The sequence below is a fragment of the Mercurialis annua genome, linkage group LG6 (genome assembly GCF_937616625.2).
Source record: "Mercurialis annua linkage group LG6, ddMerAnnu1.2, whole genome shotgun sequence".
NCBI classification, from domain to species: domain Eukaryota; kingdom Viridiplantae; phylum Streptophyta; class Magnoliopsida; order Malpighiales; family Euphorbiaceae; genus Mercurialis; species Mercurialis annua.
The window spans coordinates 10,312,602-10,340,449 of NC_065575.1; the positions used below are offsets into that span (position 1 = coordinate 10,312,602).

The window sequence follows — 27,848 nt, forward strand, 5'->3', positions numbered from 1 at the left end:
ATAAAGTTTTTATTTAATTAATCACTCATCCGCGGCCTACGTCACTCACCCAACCGAGTTAAATCACCCACCCGCATCCACCTGTCAATTTTCGCCAACTTCCCAGTAGGTCACCCATCCTTCCATTGCTCTCTCTCAAGACTCTTTAACCTTATAGTTCTCCCGCGCGTAACTCCACCTTAACCAGCTCATATTCATGTTATATATTTATGTATATTATACTTAAATGTAACTAAAAACAATAAATAATTGTTTCCATAATTTAATCCCGCATTTTAAGATAATTTTTTTATAATTAATAATTTTTTAAAATATATATTAACTTGAAATAAATAAATAATCTGTAATTATTATTTCATAAATAAGGTTTAATTATTATTTTATAAATAATAACGTTATATTGAAACAATATAAATTTAATTCAAAAATTTTAAAATTATTTTTAATTAAATACTACCTTAAATAATATTTTAATACCTTTTAATTTTTTTTTTGACAGTGCAAATTAGCGACGGATTTGAAATCCGTCACTAAATTCCGTCGCCAAATGTTAAAATTTAGCGACGGATTTTAAAATCTGTCGCTAATTGTGGAAAATAAAAGGCGGGAGCATTCCCGCCAATAATTTGCGACGGATTTTAAAATCCGTCGCTAAAGTTTATCAAAACAATTGGCGGGACGACTCCCGCCAACTTTAGCGACGGAAAATCCGTCGCTAATGTTGGCAGGATCAATCCCGCCAATTTAATTGGGTGTTTAGCGACAGATTTTAGATCCGTCGCAAAATCCGTCGCTAATCACCGAAATAGCGACGGATTTTAGATCCATCACTAAAATCCGTCGCTAAAACGCTGTTTTCTAGTAGTGTTAGGATAATGGATCATCTCATAGAAAGTGTTCCTTAAAATTTCCAGTCCAATATCTACACTTGAGTTTATGCTAAGATCATCATAACCGAGCCTAAAAACTTGTTTGGCCTCTGTATTGAGTTCGTGTCCTTTAATATGTTTCATATAGACCAGAACCTGCTATCAAATATTTAAAATCCCACCATGTATAAGGAGGACACGAGAAGTTTAAAAGCAATTATCCTCTCTCAGTATTTATTAATAGAGTCCATTAATAAGATGGAAAAAATACTTCATCCCGGAATCATCTCTCCTCACAATTTTTATAAAGTGCTTTGTCTCATCAGGGACGACAATATTAGGCTCTCCTGCTAGTTTACAATTCAAGAGTTTATATGTAATGCCGACGATCTTAATCAAATGTAATATCCGTAAAATTTTAAATTATTTTTCCGTTAATTTTCCGGTGGTTTTCTGGTCATTTTATTATTTTTTGTGATTTTGGAATTCCGGTTTGGTTTGTGGTTCAACCGGAGGGTTGAACCACCTTTCTTAGTTATCAGGTCTCATTTTGAGACCTGATTATGTTTGTCTCGTACGAGACCTGAAGGTCTCGTACGAGACCTCTCCATTTTCTGCCCTGGTCTCGTTCGAGACCAGGCAGTCTCAAACGAGACCTCAGCAGTTTTGCTGAGTCTCGTTCGAGGCTTGTAACGTCCGTTTGGGGGCCTTGATTTCTGCCATTACTATTCTGATTTCCTTCCTTTTCCAGCTGATTTGATTTCTCATTTTCCTTTCCTACATATTCAGAAAACTCTTGCTTCCATTCCCTTCGTTTTTCTCCATAGTTTTCACCTCCAAATTCTGCTCCAAACTCAGCTCCATTGGTAAGTATTCTTAAGTTGTAATTTCAGTTTTCTTGTTTTAAACACCTTTCGGTTTTCTGATCCGTGTGTGTTCGTTTCTAGATCGAAACTGAAACCGTTTGATCTCAGGCGTTCTAAACTCGTATACCTTCGATTCAATTCGTTCGCTTTGCTTAACGGTACGCCGTTGATCTCGTTATCTTGCCGTTCGGTTTATCGTTTTTAATTGCCCATTTACTGTTCTTATTTCCTTTTGGGCTCTGCCGAATGTTATCATCTCCCCTTGGCCATGGGATTGTTTGTTTGGACTTTTGATCTCTTGGGTAATTGTTAGTTTATGATTTCATGGAGTTATCAATCTGTTTTCCATTTTCGTGTTAAGGGTTGGGTTCGGCAGTTAACGTTTGATGTTTGATTCTCCTTGTTAATTGATTATGGGTGTGTAGCAATGGTGTTGTGTTGATTTGGATTGATTTATGGCTATTAGGTTGCTTTGGTTTGATGAGAATTGATAAAGGGACTTAGCTTCAGAAACTTAAGAATGGTGATATGCTAATACAAGGGTGGCGGGTTGTTTGATATTTGATTTGGAGAAGATGGTTGAATTCTCACTTTAGTCACCAATGTCTTTTACTTAAAACAAATTAATCCTTAAGGTTAAACTTTAAACTAATAACTTGGGTTTTTATATTATGAAGAAATTAAATGGTGGAAATGATAGATAACTATAATTTAAGTTAATATAATTACTCGGGTAGTTATATTTGCTTTCGATGTCGTTTTGTCAAAAGTTGGCTAAATTACAATTTAGCCCCTGAACTTATTTATAACCTTATTAAGTAGATTTTTGATTAGTAACTTTATATTGGGTTTTAATTATAAACAAAAACAATTAATTTGATTTCGGATATCATTTTGGCTAAAGTACAATTTAGTCCCTAATTGGCTAAAGTACAATTTAGTCCCTAAACTTTTTATAGCTTATTTAATTAAGTTTTTGGGTCGTAACTTGGGTTACTTGATATTGAAGTTATTGAGTTCCGCTTTTAAAATGGACTATTATTTTGTTAATTTATTTTATAAATATAAACTTGGGTTTATATTTGATAAACGTTTGGAATCGGGTTAGACTTGGGTCGCCCGACAAGTGAGGTTAGCTTGGTAGTTTTTGATAACTCGGCTAACCCACTATTTGGAAATTATTTATTATTTAAAATTATTAAATAATATTCATAAATCGAATTATAAGCGAGAACTCAATAGACTTATATTAATTGGGTTTTATTACCTAATGGGTATTATTTGTGTGTGCTTTGGATTATTTATTCCGACGTGTTATTTGTGCTAGTCCTATGTGGTGTCTAGTACTCTTTAGAGTTAGGGTCTGATTTTAATAATTATTTTATTTGTCTAGACTCGTCTACTGTTCGTGCTACAGAGGCGAACCAGAGTTAGTTGCTTGCCGGTATTTCACGCGGATTAGCAAGCAGTGAGTTTATATTTACTATTTACCGCTTTATTAAGTAAATTGTTATTTTAATATTAAATATATATACTGTACGTATATTTCGAACTGTTTTTATATTATGGCTCTTAGTTGGAACATGCTACCTAATGGGCATCATTAGGACTGCGTGCGCACCGGTATTGATCTGGGTAAGGTATATATGGAAATGTGGTAACTCGGTGCGAGCATAGCTCTCGGGACCAGGTAGAGTAACTCGGTGTAGCTCAGCTCTCGGGACTCTGGTATAAGTGTGGTCAGTGGTAACTCGGTGTAGCTCAGCTCTCGGGACCAGACCTATTGGATTATGATTATTATTTTAGAATTGTGGATTAGGGTTCCAACTATTCTCTGTAATATCGTTATTAAATGTTTTAAACGTTTTAAAGGTTTTCCACTTAATAAATGTAAATAGTGGTATGAACTCATCTCAGTATATCTGACCCCGTTGTTTTCCCAATTTTTCCCAGGGTTATGATCAGAGAGAGTCTGGTGATCTCCGCATTTACTTTTCCTCGGAGGTTCCATTTATTTTGATAAACTGTCAAACTATTTTATTCTTATACCGCAGTAGTTGACTAGACGTCTTTACTATTATTACAGTTGTTTGTCGGATTGGTCTGACTAGTTATATTGCTCTGGCATGTTATGTAATTATTTCAGATTATTTATGATATGCCTATTTTTAGACTCAGAATTGAATAAGCATGTTATATTATTGTTGTATATTATATCTGCTAGATTTAGGCTGAAGTCTCGGTTGCCCCCGAGCATTGGTTTTCTGCAGGTTTATGTGTTTATGTGTTAAATGAAAGGCTAGCTACGGGTTTCGGTACTACATTACCCATACCCTAGCGCCGGTCGCGATTCATGAAAATGGGTCGTGACATCAAATTTTTAAAAATTTGAGTGTTAATGTTTTTTGGTGTTTCCATCAATTGGATGTAACCCTTGACACCACTATTTAAATCATATATGAACCGATCCAGTTCATATGTATGAGAATGATTAGAAAACAACCGCAAGCCAGGTGCTTCAGCCATTCTCAAAATGCCCAAGCTCTTACAAAAAAATTGAAAAGAAATTATTGCCAAAATGCTCTAATTTTGAAGCTCAATTGAGAATTTGAAGAATAACAGTCAAAGTTAGTTTATATTTAAGGCGAAATCAAAGGAGGGTGAGGCCGGGCGCCCGCTCAGCTTTTTGCTGTCACTTCCGAACTACTTCCAACTGAAGAGTCATGCCCTCAAAAGAGTTCTCCATTATCATGATAAAACCTTTCGTAAAGCGACCAGAAGCTTTACGTTTCTGGAAAAATAACTAATACGTTAGTGAATCCAGTAAGTGGGATTGGTTTTTTGGGATAATGGATCATCTCACAGAAGGTGTTCCTTAAAATTTTCAGTCCAATATCTACACTTGAGTTGCTGCTAAGATCATTATAACCGAGCCCAAAAATTTGTTTGGCCTCTGTACTGAGTTCAAGTCCTTTAACATGTTCCATAGAGACCAGAACTTGCTATCAAATATTTGAAATACCACCGTGTATGAGGAGGATACGAGAAGGTTAAAAGCAATTATCCACTTTAAGTACTTATTAATAGAGTCCATAATAAGATGGAAAAATACTTCATACCGGAACTATCCGTCCTCACAATTTTTCTGGATTGCTTTGTCTCATCAGGGACGACAATATTAGGCTCTCCTGCTAGTTCATAATTCAGGAATTTATGTGTAACGCTGGCGATCTCAATCAAATATTTAAAAATTTGAGTGTTAATGCTTTTTGGTGTCTCCATCAATTGGATGTAACCCTTGACAGCCACTATTTAAATCATATATGAGCCGATACAGTTCATATGTATGAGAATGATGAGAAAACAACCGCAGGCCAGGTGCTTTAGCCATTCTCAAAATGCCCAAGCTCTTACAAAAAAATTGAAAAGAAATTATTGCCAAAATGCTCTAATTTTGAAGCTCAATTGAGAATTTTAATAATAACTGTCAAAGTTAATTGGTAACACGATTAATACAATTACACAGCTAACAAACACGATCCACTTACCATTTAAGAATTTTTTAAATCATATAAATATAATTTTAACCTCAAATTTATCAATTAATTTTCAAATTGTAAAATTTTAATATAATTAATTTATTTTTAATTAATATAATTAATTTATTTTTAATTAATATAATTAATTTAGTAATTTTATTATATTTTTTTATAATTATAACTATTTTATTTTTATATTATTATAAATAGTAAAATTTATAAACAGGTTAGGTGGGTTAGATGGGTTCGCGAGTCAACCCGTGACACGACCCATTTATTTCGAGAAAATTACACCATATAACCCAAAAACTCAAAAGTTTATGTTAGTGACTCATAAAATATTTTTTTGCAAAAATTCCCCTTTTTACAAAATATGTTTCCATCTATACCTCATTTTAATTCTATTCCTATTTTACCCTTACTTTCTCTTCTCCAAACTCATAGCTGCTACCATTAGAGTAAACGTATTGGGCCAGTTTATTCATGGTCGATTTGTTATGGTCGGACAGCTGGTGGCCGGACTTTTGGTGCCGGTAGCCGAAACATCGGATCTTTGGTGGTCGCTAGCTGACCACCGGTGTTGCTCCCTTGGTTGCTGCTTTTTTGTTGCCGTCGATCGTCGAATCTCCAGTGTTGCTCCCTCTTTCGTTGCTTCCTATTGTTGTTGTCGGCCGTCAGATCTCAGGTGTTGTTTCCTCCCTCACTGAATCAATAGCTTTTAATTTTTTTAAAAAGCTATTTGTGAAAATGGTGAGATTGGTATTTGGTGTTTCATGTTGTTGTTATTGCTGGTGGTAGTTCTTTTGGTAGGTGCAGGTTGAAAATTAAATTAATGGAGAAGAAGAAAAAGATTATAAAAGTAAGTACAAGAAGTTATTACCCTGCATAAAGACGAGTAGCAGTGGGGCAATGTGTCAAATTTTTTTACTGTTGAAGCAATTGAAAGAATTGCGCAGAAAGATAATTAGCTTTGATCATAAAGAAGAGTAGCAATGGGGCAATGTTTCAATTTTTTTTACTATTGAAGCAATTAGAAGGAATGACACATAGAGATAACTAGCTTTGATCAACTAATTTGTACATGTCTTACCTACTGTACATGGGATGGTATGTTGGAGGTGATAATAATTAATTGAGTGTTTTTTTGTACATTACCAACAATCATTAAAATGTTTGGAATTCAACTTGTGATAATGACTATTTGCTTTGTTTAGTGATATTAAATGTGAAATACATATTATAAGAACTTTAAACTATCTAAGACTTTTACGATGGTCAGTTGTCCGACTGTGTTAAACGGTGTAAATTTAAAATAAAATAATTCAAAGTAAATTGTTATTAAATTGATAAATAACACAATTGTAAATTAAAAATAAATTTATTTGTGATGTCTATTTTATTATTGACTATATGTTCGTATTTGTGATTCTATTTTAAGATTTAGCGTAAGATACAATTTGAATATCTCTTTTTATTAAAATGTACTTGACAGTTTATAAAACCAAAAATTAACTTGATGTGAACCTGATGTGAACCTATATAAACTGAACTACCTTAATTCAGTTTTTAATAAAATATATTTTGCTGCTCTTTATAATATTATCTGACATTTTATATAGAGATAATTTTGAGATCTAGCGTAGTTGAATATATTTTTTAAGTGAAATGTATTTGACATTCTATTAAACCAAAAATTAACCTAATGTGAACCTATATAAACTGAACTATCTTAATTCCGTTTTTAATAAAATTTGTCTTGCTGATTTTTACAATTGTAAATTAAAAATAAATTATTTGTGATGTCCATTTTATTTATTGACTATATGTTTGTATTTGTGATTCTATTTTATAATTTAGCGTAAGATACAATTTGAATATTTCTTTTTATTAATATGTACTTGACAGTTTATAAAATCGAAAATCAACTTGATGAACCTGATGTGAACCTATATAAACTGAAATACCTTAATTCAGTTTTTAATAAAATCTATTTTGCTGCTCTTTATAATATTAACTGACATTTTATATAGAGATAATTTTGAGATTTAGCGTAATTGAATATATCTTTTAAGTGAAATGTATTTGACATTCTATTAAACCAAAAATTAACCTAATGTGAACCTATATAAACTGAACTATCTTAATTCAGTTTTCAATAAAATTTGCCTTGCTGATTTTTACAATTGTAACTGACATTTAATATAGAAAGAATTTTGAGATTTGGTGTAATCTACCAATTGAGTATCTCTTTTAAGTGAAATATAATTGACAGTTTATAAAACCAAATATCAACCTGATATGAACCTGATGTAAACCTATATAAACTAAACTACCGTAATTCAGTTTTTAATAAAATTTGTTTTGTTACTCTTTACAATCTTAACTGGCATTTTATATAAAGAGTATTTTGAGACTTAGCGTAATTTAATATTTCTTTTAAGTGAAATGTATTTGACAGTCTTAAAACCGCAAAACAACCTGATGTGAACCTGTATCAACTTAACTACCTTAATTTAATTTTTAATAAAATTTATCTTACTACTCTTTACAATTTTATCTGACATTTTATATAAAGATAATTTTGAGATATACTTTATTATAGAAATTGAATAATTGTCTTTAAACAAAATATAATTAACAGTCTATAAAACTGAAAAGCAACCTGTTGTGAACCGTATGTAAATCTGAAATAATACCACATACTGAAATTTTTGGTACAATACTTATGAACATATTAAATTTGATTCTAATTTTTGATTTCATAATTTGCCTTTGGATTGGATCTGTAAAGATTCCAAATTCTGATTTCATAATACATTGACAAGAATGTTGACTTTTCTTAGTTTTGGCTAAAATATCAGTTTACACCATTTGGATCAAATAGGTATGTTACCCATCATCTTCAACCTCAAATTTTTTTAACAGAAGATATTGTATTAAGAAAATAGGCCAATCTTATAACCTAAACAACACAATTAAAATCTAATATTAATGACTAAGCATTTACCTGTATGAAATTTTACAAAATTGAGCTAAAGCATGAGCCACTATTTTACGAGAAATCCATTTCTTTGTGATTGTTGAAATTGATGTTGGAGATGTAATATATTAGCATAAATATATCACAGTAGCATATCCTACCAAAATCTGGGCAAACAACAAATGATTAACTTATTCAATATCTTCCACCAAATTTGAAGGAGCCAAACCACCGCAGCCGATCCAGCCACCGTGTTGCCGATCTAACCACCGCGCCACCATATCAAACCAATTGTATCTGTCATCTAGTTACATTTAGAACAAAAACATAAATCATAATTCCAATTTTCCATAAATAAATTTTAAAGTATAAACAATCATTGCTGGAAATAACTTTACCGATCAATAACATAAATAAAAAGGATCAATGGTATTATGAAAGTCAAGATAATGATGCAGGGATCACCGGGAATGATGCGGCGATCTAGAAGCTCGGAGCAGTATCGATCACCGCCATTGATCTAACCATCTCGGTTGCACAGTTGATCCGATCACCGCCGCCGGTAGTCTGATTATTGACCGACTATCTAAAATCCAACCACCAACCAACCACTCCTAATTTTTAGCTTGAAACTTTCCACATGAATTAAGAACGGAAGGTAGAGGTTAAAATTGTCCTATTTTATAATAAATTCAGCTTATTTTGGGGTATGAGGGAATTGTGAAAACTTTTATATTTTATTGAGAGATTATTGCAAAAATAAAAAAGTTGAGGTAAAAACATTAGATAGGACCACTTTTGAGGGATTTGTGCAAATTACCCATTTATTTCGTGTCATAAACGGGTCGACACGTTTTCGACACGAACCCGCTAAACCTCAACCCGGATTCGCCAAACTTACCGGTTAGACAAATTGTGTTATCATGTCATGACCCATGTTGACACCCTGATCTTCAACGATAGTCATTTTCCTGATTACTCTTTTCCTCAGAAAAGCAACACAAAAATCCAATCCAATAATTATGATGGGTAGAATTTTACTTTAGCGTGCGCAATTTACATCCGATATTAATGGATTTCCTCCGCCACTGCATAAGAAGAAAAACGGTTAGAAAAGCGGTTACTGTTCATTTTGAGTCGAAAAACTGAGTCGTTTGTTAATATGGGGAAATTGTGGCAAGTGAATGAGAAGACTCCAGATAGCATATTTATTTTTCTGACTCTCATTTTTCATATGTTATTTTTAATTGGCCTAATGTCTTAAAAAACCCCGACCTTTTAGCCCCTTTTCAATTATACCCTGACGTTGAAAATTTGTCAATTTTACCCTATTTTGCATTTTTGTGTTTCAATTGTACCCTGAAATATTAAATTAACGTCTTTTTTAATTGGAAAAAAATTTAAAAACATCCTCCATGTCTAGCATATATTAATTGTATGTTTTTAAAATTTATTTAAATTTAGTTCAATTAATTAAGAATTTAAATTAGTGTTAATTTGATTATGGTTTTTAGTTAGTTTTTAATAATAAAGGACTTATTTGTATTTTTTTAAAGAAAAAAGAATTTAATTTCATCTTTAGACTTAGTTAATTGAATGATTTCATCATTTAAGTAAACAAATTAACAAAAATTAAAAAATTGGGGTACAATTGAAAATGGAAAATTCAAAAGTGGGTAAAATTGACAATTTTTCAACGTCGGAGTGGAATTGAAAAAAAGTCTAAAGGTGAGGGGTTTTTGAGTGATTAGGCCTTTTTAATTTGATTTTTTGTTTTGTTGATTTAAATTTCAGTGGCATCACGCCGGTCGCTTTTACTAAATCTTTGCAACCGTCCGCCTTGGAAATATCATATACATGGGAAGATCAACTTAATTTTTTATGCAGAAACCCTGCAATAAACATCCTTAACAATTTGTTGTCTGTGGAATCTCTTTAACGACATCAGCGTTAGCAAGGACTACAGAATCAACAAATTGTTAATATTATGCTAATGACTATATTTGGATTCAATTTTTTTAACTCTATCGAATTTCTTACTGCATTTCACAAATATATTAATAAAACAATTTAAATTCTGATGAAAATAAACCAACACTACTACTAAACACTAACTGTTTAGTATCATAAAAAAAACTGCCTCCATCACCATGTATCATATTTAAACTGGGAGCGTTTCAATAAAACTCCATAAACGATTTGATATCTATTATTTTTTAGATCATTACTATAATCGCACAAACTTTATCACGAATTACTTTCTCTACAAATTTAATGGGATTGTTCCAATAAAACTCCATAAACAATTTAACCTCTAATACTTTTTAAAGGCAAAAGGGCTGAAAAACTAACCACCTTTCATTTTTTTTTTCAATAACAACCTGACCTTATAATTTTTTCAATAGCACCCTATTTCGTATTTTTCAGTTTCAATAGCACCCTAAAGCATCAAATTGAACTTTTTTCATTAATCCTTCATATATATCATAAGTTCTAATATTCTACAATGTTTTAAATTATACATAAACGCCCTCATATTCACAAAATAAAAAAATATATGAATAAATATTTAATTAAATTAAACCCGTGGCGGAATCCAGAGACGAGTTGCTCGTCTTCCATGGAGGAAGACCAGCGAGCTGCTGGTCATGGAATACCAGCGGCTGCTGGTCTTCCTCCATGGATGACCAGCTCTGGTCTTCCATGGCGGAAGACCAGATTTGCTGGTCTTCCATGGCTGAAGACCAAAGCTGCTGGTCTTCCATGGAAGAAGACCAGCAGCAGCTGGTCTTCCGAGGAAGACGAGCTGCTCGTCTTTCTCCGGAGCGGGTTCGGTTTTCTTAAATTATTAATATATATTTATTTATTTATTTTGATTTATTTGAAAGATTTTTAAGTTAAAGGACTTATTTGAATTTGTTCAAGTAGAAAAAAATATAAAATGATCCTTATATTTAATTGCTTTAAAAAGTTTAATCCTTATAATAATAAAATTATCTTTTTTTTAAATTTAGGGTGCTATTAAAATCGAAAAATACGAAATAAGGTGATATTGAAAAAATTACAAGATGCGGGTGCTATTAAAAAAAAATCGGTAGTTTTTCAGACCTTTTACCCTTTTTAAATCACTTGTTCAATATTATTATCATAATTACACAAATTTTATCACAAATTACTTTCTCTCAAAATTCATTATCAATCATATTTTTACTTGTAAACTGCCTTTTATTAGTATTGTTTTTCTTAATCTCTTATAGATTTTTTTATTTTATGAATATTTCATAATTATAAAATGTCATTGAAAATAATATTAATGTACAGATATATTAGTATAAAGTGACAACTAAAAAATGAAAAGAGTATTATTTAATTAAGGCTTAATGGCAAAAAAAACCAAAACCTTTACGACTTGTTGCAATTATATCCAAACCTTTTAATTTTTGCAATAATATCCAAATTGCATTATTTTGTTGCAATAATATCCAAATTGCACTTTTTATGTGAATTTTTTTGAGTTTTTTGCCATTTTTGGGGACTTTTACTATATTATTATACATCAAAAACATAATAATATCCTAATATCTTAATTGAAAACAACAAATTTAGCCATCAATTTGACTATTATTGCTATAAAAAATGCAATTTGGATATTATTGCAACAAAAAAAATACAATTTGGATATTATTGCAAAAATTAAAAGGTTTGGATATAATTGCAACAAGTCGTAAAGATTTGGTTTTTTTTCCATTAGGCCTTTAATTAATAATAAAATTAAAAAGACAAATCAACGCTCTCGGCTATTTTACTAGTACACAACACTACTAGAAAAACTTGTTTTAGTGACGGAAATTTGTGACGGAAAAAAATCTGTCACAAATTTGTGACGGATTAGTGAAGGTTTTGTGACAGATTTTAAATTCGTGACGGATTTTTGATGGAAATTTCCGTCACAATATTTGTGACTGAAACTTCCGTCACAATTACGTCACAAATATAGTGACGGATATTTCCATCATAAAACCGTCACAAGTTGTGACGGATTTGTAACGGTTTTTCCATCACTAATATTTGTGACGGATAAATCCGTTACAAGTATTCAAATTGCTACTGTCTGTAACAATTCCGTCACAAAGTTGTGAAGGAGTTGTGACGGTTCGTTATTTCCGTCACAATTTTATTAAGAAATAATTATTATTTTCCTTACAAAGTCCATTCCTTGGTTCTGTTACAAATTATTCCTAAAAGAATTAGGGTTTGTGCTGCTTCCGTTTCGTCTCTTTTCACTTCAATGTTAGGGTTACTAGTACATATGCAGTTTTCACTAATTTAATGTTAGGGTTTTTGGCCCAAGAATAAGTCTCCTCTTTACATAGCACTTCTCCGCCACTGCCGTTTAATCTTCTCCGCCACTGCCGTTTAATCTTCTCCGCCACTGCCGTTTCGTCTTCTCCACCGCTAACTTTGTTCCTCCGCCACTACTTTTGCCGCCTTCTTTGTTTGCTTATCAGGTGGCGTCTTCAACTTCCTCTATTCGTCCCCAATTTTTTTTTATGTCTACAACTTTCTTCTCTTGATTTTTTCAAACACTTCGTATATAGTTATGTTCTTCTCTTCACAATTTTTTTCTCTTCGCCAAATTAATGATATCCTCTTCTCTATTTCTAAACAGAATTAGGTTTTCTGATTCAGTAACCTCCAAATATCAATTGAAACTAATTTTCTGGTAAGTTGAATCAGTTTGTTGTTTTAAGCCATTTCACGGTATCTGTTCAATTGTTTCAAGCCATTTCACGGTATTTTTTCAATTGTTTCAATTGATTTGGATGAATTGAATATTATTATTTCTGAAATGATTTGCGCTGTTGACAAATTATATTGTGAAGAATTTGCTTTGTTGTTTAAATTATATTATATATGTTATCTGCTGAACTCGATTTTGCTTTGCTTTTTGCAGTTACTTTATGTGATTAAGTAATGATTTAGTGCTTTCTTGGCTACTTGTTGTGATTCTTGAGCCTTCTTATTGTTTTTAAATTTATTTGAGCAGAAAATGCTATATTCTCATCAAACAAAAAAGTTTAAGTTGACTAGAGAGAAACTAAACGTTTAAAGAAACACTTGTAGAACATGGAAAATTAAAAATACTTTGGGCTTGAAATGTTTGCAATTGTTATCCTATAGATATTTTGATGTTGATTTCAGTCTTCGGATGCTAATATCATGTTTATCGATATCAGGTGTCAAACCCAACCAAATCACATTCGCTGGCTCGGTTCGGCTATTCAGTTTTTATTAAATGTGTTTATTCAGTAAAATGCTACGGTTTCTTAATTAATTGGATCTATATTGATGAATGGTGATAAATGTGAGAGTGGATCTTTTAGTTTGTATTTTACATATATGCAATGTATGGCTTAATGTTATGGTAAGCTTCTATTTGTCTTAATTGTAATTTAATGGGTTGTATTTATGAATGGCTTGAAAAAGCAAAATAGTCTGTTTATTATCTCATGGTCTCATATTATTGTTATATAGAGCTCAAATTTTGAAGAAGTGTAAAGAAGACCTCCATATCAAAATTCATTAATTTTAAAAGGAAGATGATGTAAGTGTTTGATTCCTTTTATCTGCTATTTTCCTTAGTCATTCTTGATTTTGAAAAGCGAAATGGTATTTCTTATATGTTTTAAAGCTATGACGCCAAAGGACTTGCTGATGCAGTTGTATGGCATGATGGAGAAAAGATCATCCGATATGCATGCTTAAGGTGAGTTCTATGTTATGCTATAAAAGCCGCATATAAACTTTAGATAAATCTAGGCTGCACCAAAAAATAACAAAATTTCAAGTGCATTTTTGCTTATTATAGTTTAACTTCATTGCTTATGAATTTAATTGTAGGCATAATTCTAACAATTCTAATAATATTTGTGCATTACAGGACGATTTTGTCCAGGCAGGTGACTTTCTCAAATTTCACAAACGCATGATGTAATCCTATAAGGTTCTTTAGCCTGCTGATTATGCTTGAAAGTTCTGTATTAGTTTTTTAGTCATTGATATATGAACTTTGAGTTACATATTGGAGCATCTGATTTTTGATAATTGTTTATCTTCTAACTAGATCATGATTACTAAGTGTTTAGTCGTATCATATTTTATCCCATCATAAAAGCTTCTTTTCAATTTAGCTTTTCTTATCATATACAATTCATTAAAGGCATGTTGCTCTTTCTAATGATGTCTTGGTGTTTCTTTTGATATGCATAGATGTGTGGTGCCATTGGGTACAATTTATGTGATTAGTTTAAGATTACAAAAACAAAGAACTCTTGTATTGGCATAAAAACTTTAACATAAATCTTGTAATTTTGGCTTAAAAGCTCTGCAAATTCATTTAGTTTGCAAATTGCTCTAAAAAGATGATGGTTTCTTATGCTGAACAATTAATGTTTATGGTTTCTTGTTGGAACAGATTGCAAGTAGTTCCATTGTTTGAAACTATGAAAGATATGTGAGGGGCTCGTTCAGTGAATTGCAAGTACTTCCATTGTTTGAAACTATGAAAGATATGTGAGGGGCTCGTTCAGTGAATTTCAAGTAGTTCCATTGTTTGAAACTATGAAAGATATATGAGGGGCTCGTTCAATGATTGGAAAAGTGTTATCAATTGATTGGTATCGGCTAGAATCATGAAGGAAAAATCATCAAGGTTGGCGGTTGTGGTACATCGTCAATGGCTCCTATGTATTAGTAGTATTTTTTTAATCTTTGTACGATGTTTTCCTGTATTAGTAGTTTATTATTTGTGTATATTTTAATCAGTACTTACAATGTGTTTATGTATTTAGAAATAATAGTGTTTATAAGTAATATATTTTTCAAATTAATGGGTAACATTTCTATTGCTAGGTTTTCTTTAATAAATTTTTTTTTATTTTCATTATATTTGTTAGAATAATAATTTTAATATATCAGACATAGAAAAATAAAATAAATTAAATTTTATATAATTAATTTAGTGACGGATTGGTATGAATTTGTCACAAATCCGTCACTAATTAGTGACGGCTTTGTGACGGATTCCTACCAATCCGTCACAAATCCTTCACTAATTAGTGACGGATTTGTGAAGGAAATGCCGTCACCACTTTGTGACGGATTCTTTAATATTAACCAATGGTTTTTGTGACGAAATTTTCCATCACAAATCCGTCACAAATTTGTGACGGATTTTATTTTCCGTCACAAAATATTAGTGACGCCAAAAATGGTGACGTACAAAAATCCTTCACAAATCCGTCACAAATAGCAGTTTGTGACGGATTTGTGACGGATTTTTCCGTCACAAAAAGCATGTTTTTTTGTAGTGCAATTAGAAAAAATTATGTATGTTTTGATGTTTTTGATTGATAAATATATTTAAACTCTTCATTGAAATGCTTTTGAGATGATATGATAATTATATTTATAATAATAGATTACAAAATTGTATGACTATAATTATAGAATACATCATTAAATATTTCATAGCCTTAAATTTGTGTCTTTTGTTACATATATACAATATCTTAAAAAATGCAACTGAAGACAATACTCTATAAATCTCTTTCATCCGCATCTCTCCTTTATGGTGTATCAAATCAGTCTAAATGTTACAAAAAATATTAATTAAGAATTTACAATTGCTAATATTTTTTTTGTTTTTGTTTTTTGTTTTTTTTGGACATATACTTTTAAAAAAGGGATCTCCCAAGCACTTCTTACTATCTGTCAGGTAAGTTTTAAATTCAAATTTTTATATTATTTTTTAATTTAAATGATCAGGTACAAGTTGGTGTGTCTTGTTCTAAATGACCCCGACATTTCAATTATGCATTCTATAAAATTAAGATAATATTTATATTACTTTAGTTACTACTAACGGTAATTAATTTCTATTTTAATATCGTTTTATTTTGCTACCGTCCGTTTAGCAAATTATCCATACATTGGTAATTTAATTTGTTAAACGAGTGTGTATTTAGATGGCTCAATGAGTAGCCGCCAAGTTCATTTTTATTTGAGAAAATTAGGAAAAATACTCTCTTTTTAAAAATAATAGGATTTCCTACCTCAAGAAGGAAAAGATAGAGAAAATACCTCACCCTTTTACTATAATTATTTTTTTACTCTAAGACATATTTATATTATAATTATACCTACTTTTTATTATTATTTTACTCTAATCATATTTCTTTTACTCTAATCATATACTATCTGTCACTTTTTTTCTCTTTCTCTTTCCTTTCTCTTTCTTCTTCTTTCTCTTCTCTGCTTTCTTTTTTTTCGTCATTTTTCTTCTTCTTCTTCTTCTTCTTTATTCTTCTTTTCTTCTCCATTTTCATTCTTTTTTTCGTTATCGTTCCTTCATCGATCCGTTGTCGCTCCGCCATCGTTTCGTCGTCGCTCCGCCATTCTTTCATATTTGATGTTAGCGATTTTTTTCTTAATTTGTGGTGATAAATACAATTCATTTTAACTTTCAGATCTAAATAAATTAATCTTGATTTTTTTCATTTTTAGATCTAAAAAGCTGCATGAAAAACGATTTTATGATGAAAAAAACATTTTTCTGCAAACAAAACAGCATCTGATTATCATATGAGTATCACTGCATTATCATCACATTATCATAACACTGCAGAAAAAATTACTTTTTTTATAAAAAAACAGCCTCTGATTATCATATGAATATCACTGTATTATCATGTAGTTATCATAACATTGCGGGGAAAAAAATTCTGCATAAAATAATGTTTGATTATAAAATCGTTATCATAATATTATCATATTTCGTTATCATAACATTATCATATGATACCGAGATGATGATATTTATGGTATCAAGATGATAATGTTATGATAATATCTATGATTATGTTATGATAAAACAATATTTGATTATCATGTCAGTATCAGTATATTATCATGTTGTTATCATAACACTGCAGTAAGATAACTAGATGATAATGAAATATGATAATGTTATGATAATATCTATGATTATGTTATGATAAAACAGTATCTGATTATCATGTCAGTATCAGTATATTATCATGTTGTTATCATAACACTGCAGTAAGATACCTAGATGATAATGAAATATGATAAGATTATGATAATTGGATGATAACGTGCGCAAAAATATAATTACAGAAGGATTTATGATAACCAAATGATAACGGAGTAAAATCATAAATATTTTTAAACCCAGAGTAAAAACATAAATCTGAAAAAAACGTGAGGTATTTTCTGCAACTTTTCTGTGTTGAGGTAAAATGTGCAAATATTTTTATTTTTGGAGTAAATACCTAAACTTCCCTTTTTATTTTTTTCAGTTCATCATCTTTATGACTGGCAAAAAAAAAATAGAAAAAATTAAAGAAATAAAAATCCAAATAAAAAATGTAGAAATTGAGTGAAAATTAATAGCAGTAATGGCAAATTGGCCCCTCCAAAAGCCGTCTCTGTTAATAACATTGTGCTTCCTTTCTCAACAGCAAACACACACACAAGTGAATAATTCTTTATCTAAAAGAAAATAAAAACTTTATTATTACTGTAAATGAATGTTTATAAAATTATTTAGTTCATTATTTTGGTTTTAAGCAGATCTGAATGCTTTTGTTTTGTGGGGTGAAGTCACTGGAGGCAGCGGTTCATCGATCTGTTCCTGGAAGATTTTATTGTGAATACAAAATACACATGAATCAGATCGATAAACCTCTGCATCCAGCGCTTCCCTCTCACTTTTTTTATTTTTATTTTATTTTGATCATTATTATTGTGCTTTTGATCACTAATTGCGAGTTTTTATTTATTTTTGGATCTGATTATGGTAATTGTTGTGTATTCAATTAAGCTTTGTTTAGCTTTATTACAGTAATTATGATCAGTGATTCTTTTTTTTTTGTAGGAATCAGCTGTTTGATTTGATGATATGGAATTATTAGATTTGAACATTTGGCTAATATGAGGTTAATCAATTGCTAATACCTCTCTATTTCATGTTTTGGATTAGTAAAACTTTGTTTTAGTTTTAATGTAGTTTTTTTCATGCTTTAATTATACTAATTATTTTAGGCTTTTTTTTGGGTAGAATCTTTTTTTTTTGTTGCTAGTAATTTCTATTTACATTTTATGAAATCTGCAAACTCTGCTGTGAAGGTTTATTTCTGCTAGTAAGAACATGTTTTCTGAGGCTTATTGTTGCCACTTGCCAGTCTCATGCCTATTTTTAAAAACTTTTTATCCTAACTTTATTTTATATGCATTATTAGCATTTATTAGCCTATTTGGAGATTGATCATACTTGATTATACTGCCTTTTTCTCTTGTTGATGTTTATCATCTGAAATGGTGAATATATTGTTATTGTTGTTGGGTTCATTGTCCGTTTCGTTTTTCTTTTATAGTTCTAGTAGACCATTTCAGTTCTTGCATTCTTCCTATGAAAGGATTACCGAAGAAGTCTATATCGATGGAGTTTTCAGTGTATAATTCTTAGTGATTTTACTATGATTGGTATTGTAACTATTGTTCTTTGGCTTTGCTTTACCACTTTGTTTCATCTTATGTTGCAAGCAAGTTTTCCGAATTTTACGTTTTGGCAACCTAGATTCCATTTTCAGAAATAGTATGAAACTCCAAAACTCTATATCTATAACATATCACTAAAAACTGCTTTACTGCTTTTCATTTTTGCATCTCCCGCTCACCGTTTTTATTTCCGTGCTACATGAATTTCATTAAATCAATTTATCTTCTTATTGGTGTCCAGAAAATACATTTTCTGTGACATGGTTTCGGGTCTTCGTCGGTGGCAAAGAAAGTAATTGTCTTGGCTTTCATAAATCATTAGGCATTGTGCATTTATTCCATGCAAATTGAAAGTGTTTTTTTTCTAGAGTTAATGTCATGGATTGGGATTCTCTCAAGTTTAAATGAATTTGAGAGGGTTATGTTCACGATATACACCGTTCATTGTAAAATTTGCAGTCATTTTCTTGGTAAAAAAGCAGTTTGCTTGTTTCTTTCCTTTGTAAAGAAAAGAAAGTATAAGTTTCCAATTGGGAGACAGAGTTGTGATTTTCATTGCAGCATCAAAGTGAAGAATCTGGTAAGTTGAGGAACCCAATTTTGGCTATGTAATCTCTTAACTGGACCAATCCAAATTAAGAGATTCCTGGGTTACGTATTCAAGCTGAGTATATTCTCAATTATTGTTGACAGAATTTTGTTATTCCCTATTTACTTTAGTGATCTTTTTAATCCCCATTTGCTTGTATGGAAAAGACTGAAGTGGGATCTTTTAATTTCAGGAAATATGCTCCTCTTTACTTTCTTAATTGTTTTTATCAAACTTTTTTTTATTTTTTTTATTTTATTCATAATTTTATAGCTGGACTGATTATTTTATATTTTCATGGATTTCATCAGATAAATAAATATATTATTTTTAATTTATAAATTGGATTGAATGTTATTATAAAATCTTATAAAGTGATTTTATGATCACTTTTATTCCAATGTACAAATTATAGATTAGTAAAGATGTGTGAATATCTTGAACTATTTAAGATGAAATTTTGAAGGAAAAAAAAGGAACATGGACAGCATTTAGTTTCTTTATGCTATTTATGTGTCCACATCAATTTTTTATTTGATAATCGAGAGGAAACGTTTGTGGGAGGAATTGAACTCACGATCAATCACTTGATTTTCATAAGATGGTATCAGTGCTGGCAGTGAATTGCCTATAAAATAAAAGGCTTAATTACAAAAAAATATCAAATCTATACGTTTTATATTACTTATAGTTAGACTTTTAAAACTCATCAGATTTAGCCAAATTTTATATGTTCTGTTTATTTTTTAGCCATTTTTGAATCAAAACCGGTTTTTTTGACACCTTATCGTCCATGTCATTGCCAATTAAGCAATTGACTACATCAAAGCTGAAATATTTAATTAGGTTTGGCTATAACTAGACCTGGCAATTCGTGTCTGCGGGTCAGAAACGGGTCAGACCCGTTTAGACACGGACACGATTCGCCTAAACACGAACACGACACAATTATTAAACGGGTTTAATATGCAAAACCCAAACATGACACGATTATTACGCGTGTTACACGACACAACCCGTATAAACACGTTTATCTAATAGTGTTAACGAATCAACCCGTTTAAAGTGACGCGTTTAAACCCATTTAATTATTTAAATACTTTTTAAATTTATTTGATATAATACTAAAAGAATTATTACTATATTTTGAGATAAATACTAATATAATTATATATAAAATAAAAAATTAATAAGAATTAAGAATTTAATAACATTTAAATTATAAAAATAAATATTTTTTAACTAAAACTAGTTAACTGTGTTTAAACGTGTTTAAACGGGTTAGGCGTGTATAACCCATTTAGACACAAAATTAATCGTGTCATAAACGGGTTGACCCGTTTATGACCCAAACCCATTTACATCAAACCCAAACCCGTTTAACTTCGTGTCGTGTCGTATCATTTAATCGTGTCGTGTCTAAAATTGCTAGGTTTAGCTATAACTAACGCAAAATGCATAGTTTTGGTATTTTAAGTAGAAGAAACCTAATTTTAAAGTCAAACTAATTTTTAAATTCAATAATTAATAAATTAATATTATTATAATAAAATTTATATATTTAAAAAATTAATATTTTTTATTTAACGCTAATTAAAATTAATCTAATTTTTTTAATAAACTTAATTGATTCTGGTAAATTTATTTTATAATTTATGATGGATATATAATTAATATAAATTCTATTAAAAACAAAAAAAATGTCATATTAAATGACGGTTTAATTATTTAAAAAATTAAAGCATTTGGCCTAAATTTATTATATTGTGATGATAATAAAAGAAGGTTTAATTATTTAAAAATATTACACAAATTTAACACAAATTTTTAGTGTATTTTAAAAATTTATCACAAATTTCCAATTTTAAAATTTTTATGATTCCAACTTTTAATTTTGCAATTTCAAACTTTTCAAATCAATTGTGAATTTCTCAAATTTGTGTTAAAATTGTAAAACACGCTAAATTTCATTATATTTAAAGTAATTAAGCCTCAAATGATTTTTTTCAAATAATATATAAAATACATCACTTATTATTTTAAATATAAAAACATATTTAGACTTATTATATTTTTTGACCCCTAAACTTTATTCTTTTGTTTCCTATGACCTGTAAACTTAATTTCGTAATCCATTAGGCCTCTTAACTATTATTTTTGTTCTATTAACGCCACATTAGCAATTTTACCCACGTCAGTGCGCGTTGTGTGCACGTTTCGAATAAGGAACTAAATAGAACAAAAAATAGTTAAGAGGTCCAATGAAACACAAAATTTGTTTATGGTATAGTTTAGGGGTTAAAAAATATAGTAAACCGGTCCTTAACTATACGTATTTTGATTAAATGGTTATGTTGTTCAATTTTGGTTTTTCAAGTCTCTAAATCATGATTTATTGTTATATTGAATTCTTTTCTAGATATTCGTCCGAATTGCATGTAGTTATTGCCCGTTAACAAACTGAAATTATACGATGAATTTCCACACATAAAAAATTATAAGTGTTATATCTATTTTAAAGTTCCTAAATTATACGTATTTGATTCATTAGTCTCTCGTCTTTAATTTTTCTCTTTCTAATTCCCAAACTATTTATCGTTAAATTAGGTCCTATTCTTAGATGTTCGTCCAACGCGTTCACTAACAGTAAATCACATTCTTTAACTCCACTAAAAATCACTATTTTTATTAACTGCGGGCACTTGCATCTCTATATTTTTCCTTTTTATAATAATCAATCCCATAAAAAAACAACACCAAATACACACACACACACACACACCACACACACACACACGTGTGTGTGTGTGTTTTGTAAGTTGATATAAATTATAAGTTTTAGTTCGAATTCGGAAAAAATCAAAACTATCTAATTTGAATAGAATAAATTTGAATTCAATAGACAATAAATATAATTATTAGAAAGATTATGCTATTTAATATATTTATTTTTTTAGATATGAGATTTAATCAACTAGAATAATATATGATGAAATTTTAAAATACAAATTTTTTTAATATTTTAAGAAAATAAATTATTGTGCATATATAAGAGATCCATTTTAATTTAGGGTTAATGTCATAAAAAATCACGAACTTTTCATGTTTTCTCATTTTAATCACGCAGTTTAAATTTTCTCCTTTTCATGCACGAACTACCACTTTTTCTCAAATTCATACACGGTGCTGAGGTGACACTCATTCATTGGTATAAAATGACCTCCACCTCAGCGAATTGCACCAATGGAGCCGTGACACCTCAGCACCTTGTATGAATTTGAAAAAAAGTGATAGTTCGTGCATGAAAATGAGAAAATTTAAACTGCGTGATTAAAATGAGAAAACGTATAAAGTTCGTGAATTTTTATGACATTAGTCCATTAATTTATTTTGAAACTATTTGAATTATTTTTAAATAATTTACAAGTGTTTAAATTCATATACAATACTCCGATCTATAATTAAAATCACCTATAAATATAAAATGTTAAATTAAAAGACATATATACAATCATATAAAAAATTATTTATTACTTTTTGCTCCATATATAAAACTAATTTTTATTTTGTTAAATCTTTTTATCTTATATTAAGGACCAGATAAATAAATAACAAATCGTACAAAGACCTAAAAATGTTTAATCTTTATCGCTCCCCAATTTTAAAGCGTGCAGTCACGCTCCTGAAGGACATCCAGATCACAGATCAAAAAGAGCAAAAGTAAAAATTAGAAACCGGTTAATCAAAATAAAATAAATTTAGTTTTTTTTTGAAAGAAATCTCTGTAAACATTGAGACGAACCATTTAATATTACGTTTGAAAATCCTATAAACCTTTCCACCCAATGCACTTAAATATAAACAGCTCAAATTCACTACCAAATTATTCTTTCTAAGAAAATTTCGCAGTTAAAAGTTCTTTTTTTTGTATTATCAGGAGGTGTTCTGAAATAGGTCTTAATTATAAAAATACACTTTTAACCTTTTCATATTTACATTCAAACTAATTTCTATTTGAGCCGGGTAAGCCTTTCATAGGAGGTAAAACTCTAATTCCAAATTTTAAACGACTGCATGGATGAGTACGATTAGAACTCATCGGTTGTAGATTTTGAATTTGCATAGATATTTAAATAGTCAAAAAGCGAAAATTTCCATAATGTAAAATCTTACATAAAAAATAGTGAAAATTATTTTAACTAACATGTCAGCCTTTCCTTAAAAAGGTAAAATGATTTGATTATGCATATCATTATTGAAAATCCAAATTGAAGATTTACTTATGAAGATCATAGATCAAAGTTTGCACATTGAATTTTTCATTGATATATAGGAAGAAGAATTTAAATATACTATAAAAAGCTTGTTCAAAATTAAACCTTATGAAAACTATATGGTTATTTGAATTCTATGATCTAATACTAATTGGTCATAAACAACATAGAAATCAGAAAATGAATGAAGAGAGTACAATAAGGATAATTAAACTGTTAATATCCGGAAAAGTAAAACGAGATGAGACGATTAAAAAATAAAAATAATGTTAGAAAAGGTAGGAAGACAACCGGAAATAATCAGTGACCGACGGCCAGAAAATCATACACCACATATATTTCTTGATCTATGCATGCCAGAAATAATCAGTGACCGACGGTCAGAAAAATAAAATTATATTTACAACAAGCTAATAATTGCATGAAGAAGTAAATTAATTGATCTATGCATGCCAATATGCCATAACTATGCTAAACCTCTTTGCAATTATTTTCTTCTACTTGACATAAAGAAGAACTAAAAGAAGGAGCTACAACCACAGAAGAATAAACCTTACAGCTACCAAATGATAATTCACAAATCTTATTGTTACCACCATCTTCATGATCACGATCTTCTGAAGAAGAAGAAGAACAAATTATAGTATCTTCAACAAGCGAATCGAAATTGAATAACCTTTGATCCGTTAAAGAACTTGTATTATTATGACTAGATTGTAATAATGATCTTCCATGGTTCTTCAATACTGCATGCTGAAGAAGTTGACATAATCTAGGGTTTTTCCCAAATAACTTGTAATTTTCTTGGTGGGTATTATTATTATTATTCTTCATCATCGTCGTCGTCTTCGTCGCCGTGTTTCCATGATTTTCGCAAGGAAAATTAGTTTTTGCATTTCTCCCTCTAAGTAACCTAGCTGCACTATCATAAGTGAAAGCAGCTTCTTCAGCTGAATCAAAAGTACCTAACCATAGCCTTAGTTTTTGTGAAGAATCTTTGATTTCAGCTACCCATCTTCCTGAAGGTCTCTGCCTTACTCCAAGATATTTTCTTCCATTGATGGGTTTCTTCTTCTTTCCATTTTCCATGGTTTTTTCTTGATTAGGTATTGGATTTGGAATAGGGTTTTGAGATGGAATTTTGGAGCTCTCCATGATAGGAACAAGAAAGGATAGATGATAGGAAAATAATAATTATTATGAACTAGTTATAAAGTAACAAAATAATGACTATTATTACAAGAATGATGACAAGGTATAATTGTCTGATTTGGGTTAATGATTAATTAGCAAAAGAATTGTACTTAGGAAAAAAGACTGTGATTTAGGGTTGAGAAAGTAAAAAATTACCGAAATAGCCTTCAAGTGAGTGATAAATGTACTTATTGGAAGTATGTTGTGAGATCTATTATCATCAAGTTCTTGCTTTTATACATCAATTGACTATAGTTTGGAAGGACATAAATGAAAGGAATATAATTTGGGCATTAGTCTCTATATTTTTTGGATTTTGGTACCCTATTGTACTGATTTGGTAGATGGAAAAAACCTTGTATTCTAAGACAACAGCAAAAATTACCTAGATTTCAAAAAAAAAAAAAAATGTATTGACAATTGGAAAATAACACCCTGATTTATTTTAATAATAAAAATGCTATTAATAGAAATATATCCCTAGTTAGGAAAATCATATCATCCATTCGAAGTCTTTATGTTTATATTCTTTTTCATTTCTTAATAATTATAGCTCATATTGAGATTTTATTCAGATTCATAGAGACTCAATGGACATGTGTATTAAACAACAGATAATTTTTTTTATATTCATAAAGAGGTAATTAACTCCCGTCTAAATAAATGAATCTGATCATATGGAGATTCGAACTAGAAATTTTTCAAAATTTTTTATAAAATTAGAATACTAGTCAGAAGAATATAGTATAGAATAAAACATTTGTGACAAAATCTCATTTCCTTGAAAAGAAAATTGATGATCAATTCTTTTGGGTTATTTGTATTTATAATCATCACCGTTATTTAAGCACATTATCCCCATTCCAATCTTTCTAAACTTTGCATGTTATACTCCATTGCCTTCTGGATGTTGAAAGCATACGTGGAAAATAGGATTAGGCTAACAAAAATTAAAATTTAAAACGATGTGTTTAAATCGCTACAGACGTGAAATGTTGAAATTTCATATCCATATAATTTATAATAGGGATGATAAAGTGGCCTTTTTTTTTGCACGAAGCATTATCGTCTTTATTTGCATGAAACGACGATGTCTTATGTAATTTCCATCCAATCCAAAGAAGAATTCCGAGTACACAAAAATAAAGTGATACTTTAAAACCAAAGGACCAAGTAAAAAAGATGTGATGCATGGCTAGATTAGTCATATTGTAATAAAAAGATGATAATATGAGGTGAAATGTTTGCTGGAGAAAAATCCAAAACAATGAGCAGACATGAACAAGTTTTTAATATGAAAATTAACACAAATAATACCCTTGATTGCATACCTCCAATAGCCTCCAAACAAAACTTACACCTCAAAAGTGCCAAAACATTACAAACAATTCTCAACATTTCCTTCATCTGCTAATTATTAAATTAATACAAATCTAATATTTGAGATTTGTCACTTAATGAGTGTCTTTTAGAAAATGCCTTGTTGTTCTTGCTCACTTGCCTTTTCTTTTTCAAATTTAAACATCTACTTTATATTCTTGTGCACTGCAAATTTCTCAGAACTACTTTTTAGTTTTTAGTTTTCTTGTTGGCTTCTTCATGTACTATTCAGAGTAATTAAATTAATCTTTTGAATTAGTGTCAGGGAATTCTGGCCTTAATTATGTAATTACTGCTGTTCTTGATATTTATTAGCTTTGTTGTTGGACTCTATATACATGCATGCATGGGATTTTATTGTGATACAATTTTACTGTTATACTAGTATTATCACATACATATGATAACAGTGGCATAGAAAAGGGAAAAGAGTCCAATATGACTTTTCTATTTGGTATTTGGATCAAGTTGGCTCTCTATATTCGAAAAAAGATCAAAACACATTTAAAATTAAAAAAAAAAAAATCAAATAAATTCCTCTTTATAATACTGATAGAAAAATTGTTAATTCCTAATATGCCCTTGGTATTTGGTCCATGATGTCCTTTTTATGTTTAAAGAAGTTCAAATAAAAAGATCAAATATATCGTTTATCTATAAAATAATTTAAATATTCATATATAAAAATGTTAAAAAAGCTATTCTTGGAAATCTACGTCTAAAAAAAAAGATGTCGTCTTCCCACCCTGACCCAAACCCTAAACCTAACCTCACCGTCGCCACTATCAATCCCAAACCCTACCCTACCAACCATGTCATCTACTTTGAGAACTTCCCTAGGTCATGTAATTATCTTAACCTTCAAACAGCTTTTGAGCGGTACAACTTATTTGGGAGAATCTCTATTGCAAGGAAACTCAACTCGGCAAATCGTTGTTTTGGATTTTTGAGAATTGATTCACAGCTTGATATCAACTGGATTATATCTAGGGTAAATATGATCTCAATTGGGAAATACAATTTACGAGCCTTCGTTGCTAGGTTCCCACAGCCACCACATAAACCTACAGCACCGAAGAATCCTACTGCAACTCGTACAGCTACTTTTCAACAGCCCAAACCTTTCATTCCTGCAAACCGAGATCAGAGAAGCTATGCTGAAGTGATTAGAAACAAATCCAAAACTGCAACACCTTCATTAACCTATCAGAATTCTGCTTTGAACGATGATTGGATTTCACGATCAGTGGCTGTTTGCATGAATTCAGCAAAATCAATTACCTCCCTGGGCGAATATTTATTAAAACTCAGCATTAATTTTGAAAAGTTGTCTATTCTAGGAGGTGCTGACATGCTTATTACATTCAATACAGTGGAAGATGCTGATGCTTTTACCAATATCAGACATGGGTTACATGATGGTTTTATCCAAGGGTTTTGCAAAGCCAAATATTTTGACAAATCTTTCAACCGATTAGCTTGGGTTTATATATCTGGTGTACCTCTTCCTTTATGGTGCGAAGATTTTTTCCTTTTTGTTGGGAATTCGATAGGCGAATCAATTACGGTTCATCGA

At 30.2% G+C, this 27,848-nt stretch overlaps 1 protein-coding gene and 1 long non-coding RNA gene across 4 annotated transcripts; one reads left to right on the forward strand and one right to left on the reverse strand.

The window, feature by feature from the left end:
• The first annotated feature begins 12,120 nt into the window (after positions 1-12,120).
• On the forward strand, positions 12,121-15,151 carry LOC126688372 (uncharacterized). 3 transcript variants are annotated; one of them, XR_007644246.2, is made up of 7 exons: positions 12,123-12,762; positions 12,924-12,977; positions 13,492-13,679; positions 13,790-13,859; positions 13,947-14,021; positions 14,196-14,258; positions 14,730-15,151. It is a non-coding gene; the product is annotated as an uncharacterized LOC126688372 (long non-coding RNA). The 3 variants fall into 3 exon arrangements; XR_007644244.2 differs by having other exon boundaries at positions 12,121-12,762; positions 12,924-13,679; XR_007644245.2 differs by lacking the exon at positions 13,492-13,679 and having other exon boundaries at positions 12,127-12,762.
• Positions 15,152-23,948: 8,797 nt separating this feature from the next.
• On the reverse strand, positions 23,949-24,894 carry LOC126653541 (ethylene-responsive transcription factor ERN3-like). Its single transcript, XM_050347446.2, has one exon. It carries the CDS (start codon positions 24,851-24,853, stop codon positions 24,170-24,172), a length of 684 nt encoding a protein of 227 aa, XP_050203403.1. The 5' UTR covers positions 24,854-24,894; the 3' UTR covers positions 23,949-24,169.
• Positions 24,895-27,848: the final 2,954 nt, after the last annotated feature.

Coding starts and splice junctions, on each gene's coding strand:
- LOC126653541 (XM_050347446.2), bottom strand. CDS start 24,853: ATGGAGAGCTCCAAAATTCCATCTCAAAACCCTATTCCAAATCCAATA.